Genomic DNA, 22,986 nt, shown 5'->3' with positions numbered 1-22,986 from the left:
GTCAACAGAGATGGGGGTATTAAGGATAGTAAGTGGTCATTACTGGAGAGACACTATGATCTCTGAGGATATGGAGGAACAAGATATTCATTGATATGGGGGAGTGTATGAGGTATATAATAATATAGAAGGTTATGAACGGTAAAACAATAGACGTTGTTGTGAGCTAGCATACCTGCAGTGCTGGTGATCTCAGCAGCTCTGAGAGTGGGGGACTCCTGTGTGTTGGCCAGCTCTCTGCCTGACCTCCTCACCTTCTCCAACTGGACTGACCGCTCCGCCAGCTCATCCTGCAACAGCTGACCAGAACACAGGGAGAGGGGGGGAGAAAAAGAAAAGGGGGGGAAAGGAGGAGAAATGTTGAGGCGCGGAGAATAGAAAACAACAGATTGTTCCATCCCCTCTTCACAAAGAGCGAGATGCCGACAACGTCTCCGCTTTCAGTCACATGTATATACTGTATTAAATAATTCAGCATATTCGCATACCCCATCGACCGGCGGTGTTTCTATGCTCTCACCTGTACGGCCCGCAGTGTGTTCTGTAGCGTCTGTGTGTCCGTCTCTCCGCTGGGTCCGGCTATACTCTGGTTCTGTTCCTGGGCGCTGAGCCAGGTGTGGAGCGACACAGCCTCGTCCTGGTACTGCTGGTAGCGCTCCAACAGACCCGACAGACGCCCGCCCAGATCTGACGACTGGAGAGGGAAGACGGGGGAGAGTGAGTAGGCATAGATCGATGAAGATGAACAGGTCACCATCTCTACTATGAAAGTAGACCAACGTCCAATATCTCCACAGCCCACTTACGGTTATCGATTGATTGTTAGCTATATAAAAAAAATGATGTCAAATAATGAACAAGGCTTGTATTTCATAGGGACCTTAACTGACTAAAGCACGTCTTTCAACACAATCCCTGCCCTTTTGGATATACCTCTACTGTGCATTGGTACACAAAGCGCAGTAGTAATGAAGAATACAATCCCCCTACTCTATATGAGACCCACCTTGGTGTGCAGCGCGATGTAGCGGTGGTTGGCGTCCTGTAGCTTGTCAGTGACCAGCTGCTTGGTCTCCTCCAGGGCTAGGTCAGACCCTCCTACCTTCTCCAGAGCCCCCTGGACAGAGTCCAGCACCTTCTGACCAGAGATGGACACAAAACGCAGGTCTGCCTTGTGGCAGATCACATCTTCCGCCAGCTGGAAGACAACAGGTTCCAGGTCAGTTTGATACAGTCAAGAATGTGTTCAGTTACAAAGTTTGAAAGTAGACTTAGCATCTTGAGTATCATGACTGTGTGTATACAGCTGACAGTAGGAGTGAATATTGCTACCAACTGCCAATATAAACCCTGAACTATTGTTACAGTAAGCCTATATGCTTGCATCTCTCTATGGCTATGCTATGTAGCATTTCTCTAACCCACACCAGTATAGGAAAAGCCAAAAAACAACATATACCTTCTTGTGCTCTTCCAGTCTCCCCTTCAGACCCTGTGCGTCCGTCTCTCCTTCCCCCAGGGAACACAGCTCCCCCTCACTCTGTTCCAGCCAGGTCCCCAGGCCTCCATGCTCCTGGAGGAACTTGGCCAGCTCGTCCTTAAGGGCCTCCGAGCGCCTCAGCCTCTCCTGGCAGGATCGCAGCTTCTCCTGGTGTTGGGTCTGGAGCTGGTCTAGCTGGTCCCGCAGACGGCGTTTCTCCTCGGCTGGCACGGCCGAGTCGGGCTGGTCCAGGAGGGAGCGAGCGTTCTGGGACACCTGCATCAGTTGGGCCTGCTGTGCCTGGAGCTGCTGGAGCTCCGCCTGTAGAGGGGTCAAAGGTCGTAATATGGTCACAGTGAACATTAGTGAGGGTTCATCTCAATAGACTTAACAGGCTTTGTACAGAGAGTGGCAAGTCAAATTCAAGGACTTTCAAGTACTTTTCTAGTACTTTTTTCTAAATAATATTTATTTTCAAGGACCATCAAATTTGTAATAATTTGTATTATGCAATTGTTTCTAGTCGCCACACATGAGAATTTTTGTATTTATCACTATTTTACAAGTTCTACTCAATACTTTGTTTCATTACTTATGTACTACATACAGCCATGTTCGCAATGCCAAAGTGACACATTTTCTGCACCTTACATGGTGTGGGTTGGTTGGGTCCAGTGATGTAGTGGTAAAAAAACGTGGATTAACTATACTAAACAAAAATCTAAAAACGCAACATGTAAAGTGTTGGTCCCATGTTTCATGAGCAGAAATAAAATATCCCAGAAATGTTCCATGTGCACACGCGCTCCAGCAGGTATATTTCACTGGTCATCCCCAAAGCCAACACCTCCTTTGGCTGCCTTTCCTTCCAGTTCTCTGCTGCCAATGATTGGAACGAATTGCAAAAATCACTGAAGCTGGAGACTTACATTTCCCTCTCTAAGTTTAAGCATCAGCTGTCAGAGCAGCTTATCGATCACTGTACCTGTACACAGCCGATCTGTAAATAGCACACACAACTCCTCATCCCCATATTATTACTTACCCTCTTGCTCTTTTGCACCCCCGTATCTCTACTTGCACATCATCATCTGCACATCTATCACTCGAGTGTTAATGCTAAATTGTTAGTATTTCACCTCTATGGCCTATTTCTTGCCTTACCTCCCTAATCTTCTACATTTGCACACGCTGTACATAGATTTTTCTATTGTGTTATTGACTGTACGTTTGTTTATGTGTAACTCTGTTGTTGATTTTGGCACACTGCTTTGCTTTATCTTGTCCAGGTCGCAGTTGTAAATGAGAACTTGTTCTCAACTGGACTACCTGGTTAAATAAAGGTGAAATAAAAAAATAAAAAGGCAGGGTTGAATCTACATTTGCCCAGCATTTTAACTATCGATGTGACGTTTGGCGGTGCCTAATCAGTTCTGTACCTGCCTGGCTGAGTGGCAGTGTGGGTGGAATGAGCGCGCTCGCCTGGCAACCACAGTGCAAAATATATGAGGAAATTAATTTGCCAATAGTTTTTCCTAATATTTCTCATAAATATATTTGATCAATATCTGTTCTCCTCTCGTTTACCTTAAAGTACTTTTCAAGTACCAATCTGAGAAAATGTCTGATTTCCAAGGTATTCCAGTACTTGAATTTCAGAGTACCAAATTCAAGTACTCTAAACACCTGAAGCACCTTGTGCGGACCCTGTCTTAACTGGAAAGGAGATTAGGAGAGGAAGCTACCTTAGTTTATTGGGACGCACGCTGACTACCATTCAATAACCTGTGCCAAGCACCTAAAAAGGCACTTTTAGAAGCCTTTTCTGCAGTATTATGTTTCATTCTAAAACACATTTCATTGTATACCACAACAACAAGAACAAAATGACTTTGGTAAATAAACAAGGAGCGAGGAGAATGTCTGACCTGGAGCATGTCGCTGTGTGATTGTAGACCTCCCTCTGGCGATGTGGAGGAGGACAAGGAGAGGTGGTCAGTAACGGTCATCCCAGGCTGGTTGAGTGAGGAGAGCTCCTCTAACAGCGAGTGGATCTGGCCCCGTGTCTCCTGCAGCTCCTCTACTGCCTTCGCCTATAGGGGAAGGAAACCACAGGGGAAATATTACAACATGACCAAACAGCACAGATCAGGGTGAGTGAATATTTCTACCAATTAAAATGCAGTCAGGGAATGAAAGGCCCTTCACCATAACTGACACAGAAACACAAAGGCTAGAGATTTTCCTCTGGGTTAATTGCCATACTGTAGCCATTTCCTGATTTTTTCAGTAATCAAAACAGTATCCATAAAGATACAAATTAAAGAAATAGTCGAAAGCCTTACCCTCTGTGTGTTCTGTTGGACGGTGGTGCTGATGGCCGTGTCCAGCTGGACCAGGGAGGACTGGGCAGTGTCGGTCAGTGCACTGTACTGCTCCTTCATACGGGAGAGTGCCCCCTGGAGGTTGGCCCTCTCCTCTGGACTCAGGCTGTCACCGTGCTCCGCCAGGAACTCCTCCACCGAGCGGATGGTCTCCGCCACGCCCTCGCCTTTGGTCAGCAGGTCCTTCTGTACTTCCTGGGGGAGGGAGAGAGAGAGAGAGACGGAGAGGGTCAGATATAGAGGGGTTACAGGTAGTGTAGCTTATTTCTCTGGAGCAGAGTATACAAAATTGCACGTGTAGAGAAAGGAGAATACGTTAAGACGCTCCGACAGTTTTAATGTCGTCTAGTTCCTATAACTGTGGATCCTCAGAGACCTAGCATGGTTGAAACCTGGCTACATTAGAGGTCCGTGAGCAACTAAGCAACATGTGGGTAACCTCCTTACTTGAGACATGGAGGTGAAAATCGGAGTTTCTCACCTTTAACTCTCTCTGTTTCTGCTGCAGCACATTCACATCACCTGACTCTGCTCCCGCTTGATTGGCCAGCATGCTGGCCGCTCCAGCCAACCACATCGTAAGGCCTTCCAATTTTTGTGAGCATTCTGCCTTCTGCTGCTGCACCACCTGAGAGCCACATATGAAGGTCAAAAGAGAGATGGATGGAGGGAAAAGGAGAAATGCAAGCAAAAAGAAAGTGTGAGAAAAGTAATATTGCCCGTTTTGCTAATAAAACAGTGGTCAGTCCATAACAATGAATCAGACCCCTATTGCCGTTTTCCACTCAGCTAAGCAGAAGCACACGAAAACCAGATATTTTTACACTTCTCTTCACCACCCATTCACACTCCCGTTAAGTGCACCGATTCCTTGTTTCTAAACCCTTTAAATGTCATCTGTGGACACTTTGCCAGACTTTGAGCAGGATGTGTCCAGATTCACACAGACAGACAGAGTCAGATCTAGCAACAGCAGCATCATCAACAGGTCAGTCAAGCCAAAACAACAATACACAAAGACAATCAAACAAAATGGTGTCCTCATATGCTATTTGTTCCTTTCTCCCCGTATCGTACAACAGGGGAGAGGGGGAAAAAAGGAAAGCGTTCAAGCCACAGCAAGGCTTCTCTGACTGAAATCTCTCTAGGCTTTTCCGTGGAGGCACAAGCGTATTTCCTTCTGTGGCAATCTGGAAGAGCAAGGCAGACATGTTAATTCACACAGGTGTTATACAGGGACACATGCAGAGGTCAAAACACGTTTGGCATAGAAGCCTGTGGTGCGAGTCGTAACATCAGTCACTGTACTGTGTCTTAACTTCCACAGCAGCGGTTGTTTGCCAATCTGATGTAAATGATCAACCTCATTTAGGCGTATGGGTGGTTGTGATAGTGAGTTTGCAAATATGGTAAATAAGACAGTTATTTTTGAAGTTAGTACAGAATATTTGCCTTGATGGATATTGTTAATAATATGTATTTGGGTTTGCCAGTTACAAAACATATGTGATAAAAAGTGAGAATTTAAACAGTGAGCATGACCACAAAAGTTATGGTAAAGTATGCTATTACTGATGATTGAATGTATTGAAAATGTATTTGTGAGTATTTTAAACGTGCATTCCACCACTCCAATGGGACTGTGCAACATAGCCAGTGGTTTGCAAACCTCTCTCTCCCTTGCACTCTCTCTCTCTCTTTCTCTCTCCTTCTCCTCTTCTTCTTTTTCTTCACGTCTGCGCTGCCTCTCCTCCTCCCTCTCTCTCTGGGCAGCGAGGGCGTCGGTCTTGGCGTGGGCTTGGCCAGAGGCTCGGTGGAAGCCCCTCTGGAGCTGTTGTAGCTGCCCCAGGAGGTGCCTGCTCTGTTCGGGAGCCAGGTCCTGAGCCCGCTCCGAGATGAACACCTGGATGTCAAAGGCCACCGTGTTGACGTCATTGGAGTGGGCCGAGAGCGACGACTGCAACTCCTGAGGGAGAAAGAAGAAAGTAGAGAATGAACTGAGGAATAGCTGGACATGAAGCAAAGTGTAGGCTGAATCCGAACAAAGGTCAGTAATTGGACACTTGAAAGTGCACAAGAAGAGGGTACAATATAAAACTTGAAGTATGGGGTGAGTGTGCTAACCTTGCACAGCTGGAGCTGTTGTGTGAGCTGAGCAGGAGTCTCGCCCTGGGTTTGTCCATCCATTCCTGTAATTTGTGCCTCAGTCTCCTTCAGCCAGGAAAGAAGATCCTCCACTCGCCCTCCAAGTGACTTCTGTTCTCCAGTCAATGCCTCCTGAGAGAGAGAGAGAGAGAAACAAACAGCACTGATTAGCAAAGGGTGACAATAATGGATTAAACACCAAAAACACACAGATTTCATATATCAATCTACTATACCAGGGGTATTCAACTCTTACCCTAAGAGGTCCGGAACCTGCTGGTTTTCTGTTCTACCTGATAATTAATTGCACACACCTGGTGTCCCAGGTCTAAATAAATCCTTGATTAGAGGGGAACAATGTAAAAATGCAGTGGAACTGGCTTTGAGGTCCAGAGTTGAGTTTGAGGGCACTATACTCTTCTATGAACCATTACCGTATATGCGTCTCTGTGTGAGCGCAGCCCCTGCAGGATGTTTTCAGAGACCCCTCTTGCAGCCTTGTAACCTCGAGCTAAGCTTCGGCCATCCTTCTCCAAGGCCAATAGTAGCTGAGGTGGAACTTCCTGTGGGCGGGGCTCCAGCAACTGCTCAGCAGCATCCACTGCCTTGTTGACCTGGGGTTCTAAATCCCGAAGTTCTAGATCCAAGGTCTGAGATAATAGAACGCTTAGTCAAATTTGAAACCTAAGATTTCAATTGTGGTAACATCCTAGATCATTCATTTTCAACAGGTACCAAATCTCTTACATCTGTTTGTTTGATAATGTCATCAAGAGCAATGAGGCTGCGACCAATCGACTGTTGCTGCTGCTGCTTGACGCGAACCTCGATGTGTCTCACCATAGAGAGCAGAGCCACAATTTGCTGGTCACGTTCCAGGCATTCCTGGCGGAGCAACGAGGACTAATGGAAAGGGAATGTCACATGAGCATCAGTCTGAATGGCATAGTTCCAATAAACAGAAAAATTGACATTTGACAGCTTATTATTGTGTTACACAATACAGATAATGTATGAACAAGTAGAGACAATTTGCATTTCACCTACTAAATGCATCGACTGCTTACCTTTCCCTTCTTAGCTGCGCTTTTCTCTTTCGTTATCTCCAGTTCTTGGATTTCTCCATCCTCCTTCCAGCGGTCAGTTGTAACAGAATCGGGTACTTCTGTTGTATCAGATTCAAAAATCTCATCAGACTGTGGGGTCTCAACAGACCAGGACTGTCCTGATTCTGTGGACTCAAGGTACCTTTCCTCTTTAGACTCAGTTTCAGTGGGACTGTCAAGTTCCTGCATTTTGCCAGTGGTTTTAGCCGGCTGGGTAGCAGGTGCCACAGAGGCCTTGACCAGATGGGCGCCTGACATGGATACAAGGGCTTCAGGAGAGGCATCCGCAATGTCAGTAACATGATGGGTGTCTGGGTGGACATCTTTCTCAGGTGTACCAATCCTAAATTGTTCAATTTCTTTGCCATGTGGATCAGTTTCTCGCCCCAAAGAAATGTCCTCCTCAGGTTTCTCCTCAAGATGTACATTGACTTGGTATGGTGCAGTGGTGTGGGTTGATCTTTGTTGATTGGTGTCAACTCCACTAGGACTCTTAGTAAAGGCAGCCATTTTGTTCATCTCGTCACCACTTGCCACCCTTGTTACATCACTGTCTGATTGACAGTCTTGCTGCTTCTCAATCTTCTGCTCATCCCCAGAGACTGAGCTGTCAGCATCAGCCGGTGTCAAATCTGCTCTATTGTGGATGGACGGCTCCTCCTCTGTCGCAGGTTCAACTTTTTCTACCACTTTATGCATCTTAGACTTTTTGTTCTTCTTATTTTTCTTTCCCGACTTGGTCTCTTTAAGCTGGTCTGTTAGAGATGTGTCCTCCTTCTTTCCTTCTTCAATCTGGTCTAACACAACCTTCTCCCCTTTCTCTTCCCTTTTAGACTGGTCTGATAGAACTTTCTCCTCTTTCTCTACTTCTAAAGCCTTTTTCTCTTCCTCTGCTGCTACAGTTATTGTAGAATGGTCAGGCACAACTTTCTCTCTTCCTCCTTCTTCCTTCTTGTCAATTCCCTTACCCTCACTCTCTTCTGGTGAAACCTCAGGAGGACTCCCCACAGTCTTAAGTTCCTCTTCGGACGTCACCAAACTCTCTTTCTTCCCCACTACCTGACGCAGTGCCACTAGCTCCTCTGCAGCTTGCTTCTCACTAACACCACGTCCTAACACCTTCCTCAGAATACTCTCCTTTGCCTTCAGTAAAAGGGCCTCTTTATCATTGGCTACTGGGGTGGTTTTCAGAGTGAATTCCACCTCTTTCCTATCCTTATGCTTCTGCTGTCCAGTCTGTTGAGAAACTGTCACCACCCCATCTGTACCACTCTTTTCCACAATCTGCTCCACCTCCCACTTTTTCTCGTCCTTAGAAACTCTATCGTGGACGGATGATCTCTCCTCTGTCGCTGGTTCAACCTTTTCTGCTCCTATGGGTATCTTAGACTTTTTGTCTAAGCTTTCGAGAACAGCCTTCATTAGTGCCACTTCAGAATCTGCTTTATCATGGATGGATGGTATCTCTTCTGTCACAGGTTCAACCTTCTCTGATGCTTTAGATATCTTGGATGGTTTGTTCTTCTCTACCTGTCTTTGAACCAAGAAGACCTTGTTCTCTGTACCCTCTCTCTCTACCTCAGGAGCATCTTCTATGGCTCCTGGTGGAACTGTAGAACCTTCCCTTACTTTGCCAATATCCTTTGGATCGTCGAACCTCTCAAGAGTCTGTACCTTAGCACCTTTGAGTGCAGATTGAACATCTTGCACAGGTGACTCCTCTTTCTCCTGTAGGGTAACATAACCTCTAGTGGACTCAGCACCCTTATCACAATTATGACCTTTACCCTCTGAATGTGCATTCTGGTCTTTGTTTTCCGTTTTCTGTATATCAGCTTTTTCTGAGGGTCTTTGCTCAGTATCGACCTCCTTCCCTTTTCCTTTCTTCTTATTCTTCCTCTTCTTTTTGCTCTTACCTTTGGCCTCCTTAGAATTGGGTGATGCATGTCCAAGATCATCACTCTCTCTGGCCTCAATCTTTGTATCCTGCTCAACCTCCATTCTACCTTGCTCCACCACTCTCTCAGTACTGTCTTCTACCACATGTGTCTTCCCTTCATCTCTCTCAACTAGGGTAGACATGTCTATGCTGCCCTCTTGATCTCTACCTTCTCTGCCAACGGCCACTGTCGAATCCATCTGTGGTTCTTTGCCCAAAGCAGACGGCCCCTGCAGCATGATTGAACTTCTTTCACCAACTGATCTAGACACATTTTTGTTATCTTTTTCTGGTGTTCTAACAGTAACATCTTGCGGTGTCTTCATCTCCTGAAGGGCCTGCTGAAGCCTTTTCTCTGCATTGATTGTAAACTGAGCCAACAAATTGATTGACTGGTTTGACTCAATTTCCGATGAATTTCCAGCTATTGAGACCTGTTCCTCTTCCATCTCTTCTTCAATGTAAACAGAGCCATGGTGTTGCATAGCTCCTGACTGCGTGAATGTTGCAGCTTCTAGAGTCTTCGCAATGTCCTCCGCGATCATCAAAAGGTTGTACCTTTTTTCTGACTCTTCTGGATGTGGGGTTGGAGAAATCACTTCAGAGCTTTCGATAATTATTGTTTTGGTTTGGTTTGGCTGTCTGGTTTGGCTGTCTGGACTGGATATTGATAATGTGTCTGCAGGACTATAGGTCCCACTTGAAGAGGCAACGGGTGTTGAACTATCCTCATCGTCACATTCTACTTCCATGGAGCCCAGGTTGTCCTGGAGCTCTGCAGCCATTTCTCTGGATATAAGCCCATCTTTGACAGCTTTCTTCAGGCTTGAGACTCTCTGCCCAGTGGAAGGGTCAAGCAAGCCCCCTTTCAGAACCTGGTTGGTGGCAATGAGCCTGGCCATATGTTCTCCCACCAGCCCTTTCTTTGAGGCTTTAGGCAGAGGGAGCCTAGCTCCATTGGAAATATCAATAATCCCTCCAGTGTCTGCCTGGCTTTGCAACATTCTGAGTGCTGGGACTGGATCAACTTGTTGAGATGCAATTGCTTTAGCTAGGTTCAGGATTTCACCTGTTTGCTTATCCTGGATTCCCTTGAAAGGCTTCACTTCCAAGAAGCGCTTTCCACTCTTAATGTCAATCTTGCCTTGGTTTACAAGGTCTGAGTAAGGCACAATTTGGGCACTTTGTGGATCCAAAATACCTTCTGTTACACCTGGAGAAATCATTGCTTTCTTGGCAATGCTCTCATTGAGCAGACCATCAGAGACAGCCTCTGTCAATGTAAGTCTACACTTTAAATCAGGATCCAAAATGGCACCTGTGGATGCCTGGAGGAGGGCAGCATCTGGGTTTGAAGAGAGGGCTACCTCCCCCTGACATGCCCTCTCTAACTCCCACAGTTTTGGGGATATGGCACAGTCTACCAGACCTCGCTGCAAAGCATCAGTAACTGACAGTCTAACTCCAGAGTTGTGGTGCACGATGCCGCCCTCCGCTACTTGCTGGGACAAGGCTTGATAGACTTCCTCCTGCCCAAGCAAACCTCTTTCAAGGGCCTGCTTTAGGGGAACAGGTGACTTAGTTTTGGGGTCTACAACCCCATTCATTTGCAGCTGCAATGTTGCTTTGGTGAGAGATGCATCTGGGTCTGAGCCTTTTCCACGGTATGACTTCTCCAACGTAAATAGCTTCTCTCTTTGGTCCTCCTCTATCAGCCCAAGGTTGGCTGCCAGGGTAACAGACACCTTTTTGTCTCTTCGCAGGTCAACCACTCCCCCTGAGACCACCTGGGCCTCCAGGAGCCGAGCAGCTGTGTTGGAGTCTATCAGGCCTGCCCGAGCAGCATCCTTCAGGGTACAAATCTTCCCCTTCTCTACATCCACTACCCCTGCCAGGGTCTTCTCTGATTTCAGCACACTCCACATCAGGTCTTCATCAAGCAGACCCTCCTGCATCACATCCTCCATGCTCAGGGATTCGCACGCACTGACATCCAGGAAACCTCCGAAAAGTCCTGCCTTGGCCATCAGCTTGACTGCAGTGTGTCCAGGGAGGACCCCCTGAGCCACGGCTTCGTCTGGGAGAAGCCGCTGCCCTCCTTCAGTCAGTAGACCCCCTTGCTGAAGCTCCGAGGCCAACCTTTCCAGCTCAACATCCTCCTCACTCTTCACTGCTGCTGCCTCTAATCTCATAACATGGGGTTGGGTCTTCTCTGTGACCCTCTGAGTATCCTTCATAGCATACTTAACTCCAACACTCACAGGCACACCCTCCTTTTCATTTGTCTCTGATGGGGAGATATCAGGTTCTTTGAAATATTGGGTTGGCATCAAAGTCTCTGGCTTTACCGGTGTCGAGTAAATTTCTAAGGCTTCTACAAGTGTACTGTCAACATCTTCCACGAGGGAGTCCTTCTCCTTCGCCTTTCTGTGACCACTCTGTCTTGCACCCTCTGATTCCATCTCTACCAGCCCATCTTCATACGAGTCTGTAATTAATTGCTTTTCCGGTAGTCCAGCTGAGGGCGGGGCACTTTCAAAACTAACCATTTCATCCTTTTCACCTTTTACTTCTCTATGTACACCTCCATCTACCTCCTCACTTATTCTCATTGTTGAGTCAAGGTCTACCTGTCCCATCTCCTTTATTCCAGTTTGATTAGCCTGCAATGTGTCAGGTGTACCATCCCATCCTTGATTATCAGCTTCTTCTCCCATCTTTCTAGAATAAATACATTTTTCAGGCAAGCTGAATATTGCACTTTTTTCTTGGACCTTTTCAATTTCCCTTGTCTGCAGAGTATCCGGCAAACTTACATCTGGCACCACTTCCATACACTCCTGTCTTTCTGTAGTCAAACTCAACCCTTCCTCAACCACTCCAGGTATAGGATCCACATTGATCAGACCAGCAGCAGCCTTGGCAAGTTCCACCAGCTCAGGCTCGAGCAACACTAAGCGCTGGCCAGAATGGGCATCCACATAGCTGTGGGTCATTAAATGGAAAAGCAGGCGGTGATGTGCCTGCTCCTCAGGGGCCATTTTCTCCAGGAATGAGGGGTCACAGTTGAGCCCTGGGGAAGAGGCAGGGGACAAGGAGGGAGGATGGGATGTGCCAGTGGAACCCCAGATTAGGCGATTCAGTTTTGGGGAACCTGACTGGTTCATATTGTGTAGCACATCTGGGATCTGAATCTCCTTCAGAATCTCAGCCACTTTGGGTTCAAGGACCTCCTTAGCCTGATTCAGGGACACAACCTTAGGGGTTTCCGGAAGGTAGAGGGCACCTATCGCATGGCGTTGTCTCAGGATGTTCAGAGCCAGCTCTCCCGAGATTACCCCTTGTTGTAGAGCCTCTGCAATGGGCAGCAGCTCCCCTGACTCAGGCCAGAGCATCCCTATAAAAGCCCAGAGGGACTCGAGCACCAGCAGGGCCAGATGAGGTGAGAGCAGGTCCGTCTGGATGGCTTCCTCCACCCCTAGGCGATCCCCAGTTACAGGGTCTAGAATCCCACCACTCTGCAGCTGGCGGGTCAGCATGGCACAGGCCAGGTCCTGGTCCATCAGATTGTGACGCACAGCCTCGTTCACAGTCAGAAGATGCCCAGAACGGGGGTCAGAGATGCCACCAGCAAACAGCTGGGCCTCCAGTAATCTCACTGTTACTTGCCTGTCAATCAGTCCCTCTTGGACGGCACGGAAGATCCCGACCTTCCTGCCAGATCGGAGACAGACTGTGCCTCCTGGATGCTGTTTCACTGGCAGCAGATACAAGCTGGTGTCATCGCTGAGGATGCAGCGCTGCTGCAGTTCGTCCAGATTCAGTTTATCGGCTGTGTTGGGGTCAATAAGCTCCCGCCGATTGACCCGTGACCCGAGCTTGGTGTAGACCCTTGGGGTCAGCAGGCCCATCTCTCCAGCACTATTCAAGGTTAGTCTACCTTCTCCTAACTCCCTCAGGCCTCCTGTGTTTATCTGCAGCTCCAGGATACGCAGCCCCACCTCCTCTTTGATAAGGCCTGCCTCCATGGCTGCAGCCACTGGGAGGAGCTGGCCCTCCAGTTGTTCTGTCTGGTCGACAAGATGCAAGGCACTCTCCAGCTCTGATAAGGATTGGCTGATGTGACTATCAATCAGGCCACAGTTGAGGCCCTCTTCCAGTGATAGGCTCACAGGGGAGTCAGGCTGAAACAACCCGCCCATGGTGAGCTGGGCCTCCAATAAGACATGGCAGGTGTCCAGGTCTATCAGGCCACGCCGTGCAGCTTGGAAGACTGGGACGGTTTCCATGGTTCCCAGGTCAATAACTCCGCCAATGGCAGATTGGCTCTGAAGATAAAGAAACAAATAAAGTGAATATTTGAACTTCCTTCTACCTACATACTTTGTTTAACAGTCTGATGAGTACTTTGAGGAACCCATAGCCCATAAGTATCCAGCAAGAAAAAAATTACTTCACCCAAGAGCCATAATAATTCCTTCGACATAATTATGGTGACAAAAGCATATTTCAGTAGATACAATATGATTTAATATAGCGTTCATCTTTTTTTTTTCTTTTTCTCCCACATTATTTCTCTTTCGTCATGGCACAGAACACTTACCTCTGTTCGACAAAGCACTAAGCATGCTACAAAGCGAACAGAAATGCTGAAAACCAATATGCTACGCAAACTCCAAAAGGGAGGTAAGGAAAACAGGAAAGAAAGGAGAGAAAGACAGATGAGAGAAAAGAAGATCTAGCTAGAGAAGGCAGGTCAGATCGGAAGCAACGGTAAGAGAGGAAGCGAGCACTACTCACCGAACGGGGCCGTCTGTCCCGTGATGGACACATTAACAGGCCGAGGGCTCGGCAGATTGAGGAGCGACAGGTGAGAAGCTTGGTATTAGGATTCTGCATGCCACACGCCATCTACCCGAGGCGCTGCCTGGATGGCCCTGACTCGCCTGACTGACTCACCATTTCAATAGACTCTTAGGCTTAGGACCATTCACTAGCTATGGCTGAGAGGCATTAGTTACTTCTGACTACGGTTCATTGGCTCGTTCCAAATGTCCTCGCTCAAATCTAACCTAAATTGACTCCACAATGGACTTATCTCACTGATTCTGTGCTCACTGGCTAAGTACCAGATGACATAGACTAGCTCAACTTAAACATAGATAATAGGATTCTGCATCATACTACAGTCCCTCTTATCCTTTGCTGAGAGCTGGATGTCCTTGATTTCTCTTCTGGCAGCTGTTAGTGATTTTGAAGCAAAATGCTGATTATTTAACACATTAATGCATTAGACGGCACACACACACACACACTGTGATCTGGACACATCATGCTCAAATGGTGAAGTGGGGGTTTGCGTAGCTGGCCTCTGGCGCTCACACTAAGCCGACACTGGCAGTTAGACACTCTTCTCTGGCAAGTGATTTGATGCAACGTGTGTACATTTATCTTGAGAGTATAGAACTACCCAGAAAACCTCAACCATTCATAGAAAACACACTCGTGGGTGGGGATTTACGCCCACACACCAACACACTCACTCTCATACAGTATATCCCTGATGATACTCTCGGTACATCCCCGGTACTCGCTCACACACGCATACCATCACATTTGGACTGATGTATATGGGGGGGGGGGGGGGATTTCGGCTATGTGAACGAGTGCGTGCACGTGTTTATGAAGAGGATGTATCCGTTTCTGTAGGTTTATGGCTGAAACATAAAAAGGTAGTCTACCTAACGTGTGGGGACAGTAAATAACCATTGTAATTTAGTGTAACACCCACTGACTACTAACGACAGCTCCGAAGTGATGTGGAGCACACGGAGGGGTGACTGCGAATGTGCTCTAACATGGGTGACTATCTTGTGACGATGAAGGCAGACTGAGGGCGCACCTCCTATCAAAAAGCTACTATCGCTAAATGGTAGCATGACTTCCACAACAATTGGGGGCCATAGATTAGCTATTAAGCAGATGACGATGATGATGGATGACACGGCTGCAAGCAGGTTGCTGGTGGAAGTAAGGGGGCTCACCATGCGATTACACACGGAATGGCTGTTAAACCAAACCAAGTCTATGAGGCAACAGCATTCAGTATGGGGGATGATGGGTGTCAAAAAGAATGCACACGTGGTGACGGGCAACACACAGCATGCGACACACTCTCACTCACACACGCTCGGCTCGCGAGCGTCTTCCATTTCAGAACCTCAAAATCCACAACAGGCAGACAGACATTGTCAGTGAGCAACACACTTGAACAGCAATGTCGTAAGCTCGCATTGGCAACTCGCTTGTGAGTTTACGGCTTGAGCCGCCCTTCTCCTCCCTCTTCCCTTTTGCTTTCCCAGTCACCCTCCCTCCCTCCATCCACTCTACCTTTCTCTGCTCCTCTTTGGCCTGCTGTTGCACCAGCTGTTGCAGTTGGGCGGTGGAACTGTCACACAGCTGGCTGTAGGTGGCAGTCAGCTCGTCCATCTGGGAGGTCACCTGGGCACGTTCCTCTGGGGACAACCTAGAGGACAAACGTTTCTGTCAGTTTGAACGTGTGTGTGTGTGTGTGTGTGTGGATATAGGTGAGATGTTACTGAGTGCCCTATACAGTATGTGTGTTTATACAGTGGTATTAATGTGTGTAAGAGAAATCTCAACTTACTTGCTGGCCTGTTTAGACATCAGGAAGACTTGAGTGTTCCTGATAACCTTAGCCACCTCCTCCTTCTTAGCCGCTAACTGCTCACTCACGGCCTATGAACACAACACAAATGAACATTTGAAAAAAGTAAAAACTGGTACATTTATTTTAGCGGCTAAGAGAGTGTGATAGAATAAAGAACAGTGGATGCATATAATATTCAATTCCATAATATACTAGATACTTTTCATATTTCTGTACCTCCTGCGCTGCGATGGACGACTCGGCGGAGGGGTCCCCTGCTCGGCCCTGGAGGCCCTTGACCCAGCCCAGCAGCTCTGACACCTGGCCTACCCTCTGCTGCCTCTCCTCCTCCACCTCTTTCTGCAGGGGGGTGCAGAGATTATGTCACTATGATAGAAACTGATTGGCGGTACAGACAATAAATCTGACCGACACAGAGGAAGGTTGATGAAACCAGAAGAGAGAAAGAAAAACTGACAAAGAGCGAGACATACAGTACCTCTTCTTCCTCTAGCCTTCTCAGTGCATCGCTGATGTACTTGACGTGCTGCGTCGTCAAGGTAACCAGGGCTGTGTAGCGCGTGCGTAAGTCCATGAACTGGAATGGCAAAGAAATCTCTTTGATTTTGGCTTCGCACGATGACATTGGCACAGATTTCTAGAAATACATTAGCCACATTGTGACGCTCCTCTCCATCTCTCCTCACCTCCTGTGTGATGGCGTCTGATGAAGAGTGCATCCTCCTCCTCTTCCCGGTCGATTTCTGCGTCGACTCCACAAACGCTCTGAACGTCATCAGCTGCAGCTCGTAGTCCTGACGGACACAGATAGGTGTAACTTATTTACATCATAAAAAAATGTTCATTTTCTGTTTGTTGTATTGTTACGGGACATTTAGTGTGGAAACTGGCTATCCAGTAGCCTACCTCAATTTAAAATATATGACACATAGCAAGAATAATCATATTTTGAGACAGACATCAAATTACATTTTATTTGTCACAACAAATAAACCACAGGTGTAGACTATCAGTGAAATGATTACTCAGGGGTCCTTTTCCAATCATCCAAAAACATATCTCTACATTACAATGACAAAGTGATGTTGTACTCTACCTTGACAGAGGTGCAGTACTGTTTTGAGTGCGTTTGGCACTCGTCCAGTTTGGTCTGGTTCTTTTCGATGTCGGCTACTAATGCCTGAGGAGAGAATCAGGTCGAAGAGAATAGACGTTATTTACAGGTGTCACTCAACCACAGTCAGATCTTCCATTAGTTTCAATCACTCTCCTCATTAGCCTATTTTAAACAAAGCTATGGCTCATCTCTTTTTTTCCCCCAATGAACCCCTCTCTATGGCTGGGTCAATATCTTTCTATCCGCCTCTTTCTATCCGCCTCGTTCCGCCTCGTTCTATCCGTCTCGTTCCGCCTCGTTCTATCCGTCTCGTTCCGCCTCGTTCTATCCGTCTCGTTCCGCCTCGTTCTATCCGTCTCGTTCCGCCTCGTTCTATCCGTCTCGTTCCGCCTCGTTCTATCCGTCTCGTTCCGCCTCGTTCTATCCGTCTCGTTCCGCCTCGTTCTATCCGTCTCGTTCCGCCTCGTTCTATCCGTCTCGTTCCGCCTCGTTCTATCCGTCTCGTTCCGCCTCGTTCTATCCGTCTCGTTCCGCCTCGTTCTATCCGTCTCGTTCCGCCTCGTTCTATCCGTCTCGTTCCGCCTCGTTCTATCCGTCTCGTTCCGCCTCTTTCTATCCGCCTCTTTCTATCCGTCTCGTTCCGCCGCTTTCTATCCGCCTCTTTCTATCCGTCTCGTTCCGCCTCTTTCTATCCGCCTCGTTCCGCCTCTTTCTATCCGCCTCTTTCTATCCGCCTCGTTCCGCCTCTTTCTATCCGCCTCTTTCTATCCGCCTCGTTCCGCCTCTTTCTATCCGCCTCGTTCCGCCTCTTTCTATCCGCCTCGTTCCGCCTCTTTCTATCCGCCTCGTTCCGCCTCTTTCTATCCGCCTCGTTCCGCCTCTTTCTATCCGCCTCGTTCCGCCTCTTTCTATCCGTCTCGTTCCGCCTCTTTCTATCCGCCTCGTTCCGCCGCTTTCTATCCGCCTCTTTCTATCCGCCTCTTTCTATCCGCCTCTTTCTATCCGCCTCTTTCTATCCGCCTCTTTCTATCCGTCTCGTTCCGCCTCTTTCTATCCGTCTCGTTCCGCCTCTTTCTATCCGTCTCGTTCCGCCTCTTTCTATCCGCCTCTTTCTATCCGCCTCGTTCCGCCTCTTTCTATCCGTCTCGTTCCGCCTCTTTCTATCCGTCTCGTTCCGCCTCTTTCTATCCGTCTCGTTCCGCCTCTTTCTATCCGCCTCTTTCTATCCGCCTCGTTCCGCCTCTTTCTATCCGCCTCGTTCCGCCTCTTTCTATCCGCCTCTTTCTATCCGCCTCGTTCCGCCTCTTTCTATCCGTCTCGTTCCGCCTCTTTCTATCCGCCTCTTTCTATCCGCCTCTTTCTATCCGCCTCTTTCTATCCGCCTCTTTCCACCTCTTTCTATCCGCCTCGTTCCGCCTCTTTCTATCCGCCTCGTTCCGCCTCTTTCTATCCGCCTCGTTCCGCCTCTTTCTATCCGCCTCGTTCCGCCTCTTTCTATCCGCCTCTTTCTATCCGCCTCGTTCCGCCTCTTTCTATCCGCCTCGTTCCGCCTCTTTCTATCCGCCTCGTTCCGCCTCTTTCTATCCGCCTCGTTCTATCCGCCTCGTTCTATCCGCCTCTTTCTATCCGCCTCGTTCCGCCTCTTTCTATCCTCCTCGTTCCGCCTCTTTCTATCCGCCTCTTTCTATCCGCCTCGTTCCGCCTCTTTCTATCCGTCTCGTTCCGCCTCTTTCTATCCGCCTCGTTCCGCCTCTTTCTATCCGCCTCGTTCCGCCTCTTTCTATCCGCCTCGTTCCGCCTCTTTCTATCCGCCTCGTTCTATCCGCCTCTTTCTATCCGCCTCTTTCTATCCGCCTCTTTCTATCCGCCTCTTTCTATCCGCCTCTTTCTATCCGCCTCTTTCTATCCGCCTCTTTCTATCCGCCTCTTTCTATCCGCCTCGTTCCGCCTCTTTCTATCCGTCTCGTTCCGCCTCTTTCTATCCGCCTCGTTCCGCCTCTTTCTATCCGCCTCGTTCCGCCTCTTTCTATCCGCCTCGTTCCGCCTCTTTCTATCCGCCTCTTTCTATCCGTCTCGTTCCGCCTCTTTCTATCCGCCTCGTTCGGTCTCCTTCCATCCCTCTCACCGTTTGTTGTGCTAGTTGTTCAGACAGAACTTTGCTGTCAGTCTGTCCAGGCTGGGTGTTCTCCTGTCTCTCAGTGGTCTCCTCTATCCAGTGGATCAGAGCAGAGTGACCATCTCTGTACTGCTGCAGGACCGAGCCCAGGGCTTCTAGCTCCCCTCGCCTGGAAAAACACACAAACACATCACATACCATTCAATAAAGTACCCAATCAGTGATATGGGTCTATGCTCTTCTCTATTTCACATTTGAACAGAACGGTGGTTTTCAAAACCTGTCCCCATCTCAAGGAAATACTGTATTCATTTAAGCATAAACCTACAGTACAAATACTGAGTAAGGATTAAGCTTCACATAAGACTTTTATAAAAACGATCTGACTAGCTTTGGCTCCATCCATCCAGCCATCTATCCATCGATCCAGCCAGCCATCCACCACTCACCGTGTTTCCATCTGTCTCTTGACTCCGGCCCACCTCTCGGTGAGCTGGGCGGCTCTCTCCTGGTAGCGCTCCAGCTCCGGGCTACGGTCTGGGTGGAGCCTGTTCAGCTGAGTCCCCGCCTCTCGGGCCTTCTGTACCGCCGACTGCAGGGAGCTAAACACCCCTTCCTGATCCTCAAGCTCCGACTGCCACGTCTGGAGTGAAGGGGAGACGCAGAGAACCAGCACACAGACACACTCCCATCATTAACAGACAAATAGTAATATTGGTCCATGCATCGTCTTTGTGGGCATTAATAACTTTGTCATGCGTTTGTACTACCCAGTATCTGAATTAGTGGGATTAGTAGATAGTTTGGTCTTTCATCGTATCTGCCAGTCTCTTACCCCCAGTTGTTCCCGTAGGGCCTGGATGGCGTTGGTGTCTACAGGCACGATGTCCTCCTCACTCAGCCTGCTCTCGTACCTCTTCACCTGGCTCTCTGCAGCCTGCAAGCTGTACATCAGCACATCCACTGTCTTCAGCCTGAGAGAAAAAGGGGAAGCGCGTGATATTTAAGTCAAGTATATTGGTTAAGAGAGGGTATTTTGACTGTGTGAGCGCGCGAGTGCGGCCAACCCACTTGTGCAGGTAGACGGAGGAGAGGTTGTGTAGTCTGTCGATCTTCTCCACAGCCAGGTTGAGTTCAGAGCGCAGCACGGGGACACTGGAGGAGGTGGGCTTCTCCTCAAAGAAACTCACACAGCGACTTGACACCTCACCAAGACTGGTCCGCAGACCATCCAGGTCTGACTGCAGTTTCTGACACCGGGAATAAGGGTTAGTCTTGATTTGTATATTCATTATACAGCATTAAAGTTGAAACATGAAAATAAATGAAAGCAACTGAATAAAGTTAGTGCGGGTCTCCTTTTTGTTGGCAGATGAATAAGAGGGTTAAGGACTCTGGTGACCAGCAGATGGGGCTGTGGCGCAATTCTGACCTCCTGCTCTGCAATTTGAACAGTGTTGTCGACGCTGTCACCGGATCGGTTGCTAGGGGGAGGAGTCTGAATGCCGCGCATCAGCCTTTGCTCCGCCTCCTCCAGACGCAGTTTAATGTTCTGGAGCTCTGACAGGTAGGACCGAGAGACAGACTCATCCTTCTCCACTGGAGAGAGCGAGAGGGACAGAAAGAGAGAGAGAGAAAGAGAGAGCGAGGAGGTGGTGGAAAGAGGGGGAGAGTAGATGAAAGATGAAAAGAAAGAGAGAGAGAGGAAGGGGTAGAGAAAGGGGGAGAGTAAATGGAGACAGATGGGAGCGGGAGTGGGGAGATAAGACAAGAGAGATAATTGAATTTCAATCCCACTTAATTGGGTCAATGCACCATCAGAAAACCCTTTCATTAGAATCCCCAATGTTGCCCTCAGGCCCCAAATGTGGATGAAGCCAAGACTGGGTGAAGTGAGCGGATGCACTCTGTCGAACTTCCTGTACCCATGCAAAACAGACACACACGTCTTTTGAGTTAACTATTTACAGTTGAAGTCGGAAGTTTACATAGACCTTAAACAAATACATTTAAAACCCAGTTTTTCACACGTTTAATCCAAGTAAAAATTCCTTGTCTTAGGTCAGTTAGGATCAGCACTTTATTTGAAGAATGTGAAGTGTCAGAATAATAGTAGAGTGATTTATTTCAGCTTTTATTTCTTTCATCACATTCCCAGTGGGTCAGAAGTTTACATACACTCAATTAGTATTTGGTAGCATTGCCTTTAAATTGTTTAACTTGGGTCAAACGTTTTGGGTAGCCTTCCACAAGTTTCCCACAATAAGCTTCCCACAATTCCTCCTTGCTCACACACGCCTTTTCAGTTCTGCCCACACATTTTCTATAGGATTGAGGTCAGGGCTTTGTGATGACCACTCCAATACCTTGACTTTGTTGTCCTTAAGCCATTTTGCCACAACTTTGGAAGTATGCTTGGGGTCATTGTCCATTTGGAAGACTCATTTGCGTCCAAGCTTTAACTTCCTGACTGATGTCTTGAGATATTGCTTCAATATATCCACATAACTTTCCTTTCTCATGATGAATCTATTTTGTGAAGTGCACCAGTCCCTCCTGCAGCAAAGCACCCCCACAATATGATGCTGCCACCCCAGTGCTTCACGGTTGGGATGGTGTTCTTCAGCTTGCAAGCCTCTCCCTTTTTCTCCAAACATAACGATGGTCATTATGGCCAAACGGTTCTATTTTTGTTTCCCTCTGTGTCGAGGGCATTTCTCCAAAAAGTACAATCTTTGTCCCCATGTGCAGTTGCAAACCGTAGTCTGGCTATTTTATGGCTTCTTCCTTGTTGAGTGGCCTTTCAGGTTATGTCGATGTTTTACTGTGGATATAGATACTTTTGTACCCGTTTCCTTCAGCATCTTCACAAGGTCCTTTGCTGTTGTTCTGATTGATTTGTTTGTACAGATTATTATTGTTTGTACAGATGAACGTGGTACCTTCAGGCATTTGGAAATTGTTCCCAAGGATGAACCAGGTCTTGGCTGATTTCTTTTGATTTTTCCATGATGTCAAGCAAAGAGGCACTGAGTTTGAAGGTAGGCCTTGAAATGCATCCACAGGTACACCTCCAATTGACTCAAATTATGTCAATTAGCATATCAGAAGCTTCTAAAGCCAAGACACCATTTTCTGGAATTTTCCAAGCTGTTTAAAGGCACAGTCAACTTAGTGGATGTAAACTTCTGACCCGCTGGAATTGGGACAGTGAATTATAAGTGAAATAATCTGTCTGTGAACAATTCTTGGAAAAATGACTTGTGTCATGCACAAAGTAGATGTCCTAACCAACTTGCCAAAACTATAGTTTGTTAACTCGAAATTTGTGGAGTGGGTGAAAAACGAGTTTTAATGATTCCAACATAAGTGTATGTAAACTTCCGACTTCAACTGTATGTGCTCTATAAATAATTTGGCTGAATCTAAATACTACCAAGCAAGTAAAGGTAAGTAAGTATGTGAGCAAAGCAAGTCAAACTCTACACTCCCTCCCAATTCTCCACCCTTTCCCCTGAAACGTGCACTACCCCTCGTGCATTTAAAACCAAAGGACTTGTCTACGCATGGCCTCCAATACCAATCCTCTGCTTTTAAATCCAAGGGAGTGAACAAGAGCACACATCAGAGAAAAGGCTGGAGAATTGGGACTGAGACACCGTATCTGTCCATCTACCTGTCTCCATGTTGACCAGCAGGTCCTGGCAGTGTTCCTGGGCGGTGTGGGCGTCTCTCTCCAGCTCGCGTCTCTCGGTCGGGGTGAAGAGGGCGCTCTCTTTGCTGTCAGAGAGGAAGTCAGCCAGGTGGGCCTCCAAGTGGTCCAGAGCCTGGTCCCTCGCCACAGGGGGCTGGGAACGTACCTGAGGGGTTAGGGAGAGAGAGGTGTACGTCAGATAAATGTATGAGTAGTGGTTGATTTTATATGCCAGTCAAAAAAAGCATGTATACACACAGTAGATACATTTCAGAAAACGTGACAGAGATCGCAGAATAAAGTCAGATACTTAT

The 22,986-nt window shown here is 47.7% G+C and overlaps 1 protein-coding gene across 21 annotated transcripts in view; it reads right to left on the bottom strand.

Moving 5' to 3' along the window:
• Positions 1 to 22,986, bottom strand: part of LOC106588461 (microtubule-actin cross-linking factor 1, isoforms 1/2/3/4/5) — a 278,087-nt gene that overhangs the window by 86,783 nt on the left and 168,318 nt on the right. For 20 of the 21 annotated variants that reach the window (XM_082969975.1, XM_082969977.1, XM_082969979.1 and 17 more), the window contains 24 exons: positions 22,655 to 22,838; positions 20,411 to 20,577; positions 20,050 to 20,228; positions 19,814 to 19,952; positions 19,428 to 19,621; positions 18,988 to 19,147; positions 16,842 to 16,925; positions 16,432 to 16,539; positions 16,224 to 16,322; positions 15,962 to 16,084; positions 15,722 to 15,813; positions 15,445 to 15,580; positions 7,077 to 13,382; positions 6,757 to 6,912; positions 6,444 to 6,659; positions 5,989 to 6,141; positions 5,534 to 5,830; positions 4,346 to 4,492; positions 3,826 to 4,059; positions 3,409 to 3,573; positions 1,460 to 1,801; positions 1,007 to 1,198; positions 521 to 694; positions 176 to 299 (listed from right to left, as the gene is read on the bottom strand). In XM_082969975.1, coding sequence (XP_082826101.1) covers positions 176 to 299; positions 521 to 694; positions 1,007 to 1,198; positions 1,460 to 1,801; positions 3,409 to 3,573; positions 3,826 to 4,059; positions 4,346 to 4,492; positions 5,534 to 5,830; positions 5,989 to 6,141; positions 6,444 to 6,659; positions 6,757 to 6,912; positions 7,077 to 13,382; positions 15,445 to 15,580; positions 15,722 to 15,813; positions 15,962 to 16,084; positions 16,224 to 16,322; positions 16,432 to 16,539; positions 16,842 to 16,925; positions 18,988 to 19,147; positions 19,428 to 19,621; positions 19,814 to 19,952; positions 20,050 to 20,228; positions 20,411 to 20,577; positions 22,655 to 22,838 — 10,171 coding nt within the window. The remainder of the gene's footprint in view (positions 1 to 175; positions 300 to 520; positions 695 to 1,006; positions 1,199 to 1,459; positions 1,802 to 3,408; positions 3,574 to 3,825; positions 4,060 to 4,345; positions 4,493 to 5,533; positions 5,831 to 5,988; positions 6,142 to 6,443; positions 6,660 to 6,756; positions 6,913 to 7,076; positions 13,383 to 15,444; positions 15,581 to 15,721; positions 15,814 to 15,961; positions 16,085 to 16,223; positions 16,323 to 16,431; positions 16,540 to 16,841; positions 16,926 to 18,987; positions 19,148 to 19,427; positions 19,622 to 19,813; positions 19,953 to 20,049; positions 20,229 to 20,410; positions 20,578 to 22,654; positions 22,839 to 22,986) is intronic. The other variant, XM_082969963.1, reaches the window with a different exon arrangement.

This window comes from Salmo salar, chromosome 27 (genome assembly GCF_965601325.2).
Source record: "Salmo salar chromosome 27, fSalSal1, whole genome shotgun sequence".
NCBI lineage: Eukaryota > Metazoa > Chordata > Actinopteri > Salmoniformes > Salmonidae > Salmo > Salmo salar.
The sequence above is the reverse complement of the archived record's forward strand: the minus strand, read 5'-3'. Positions and strand labels throughout refer to the sequence as shown.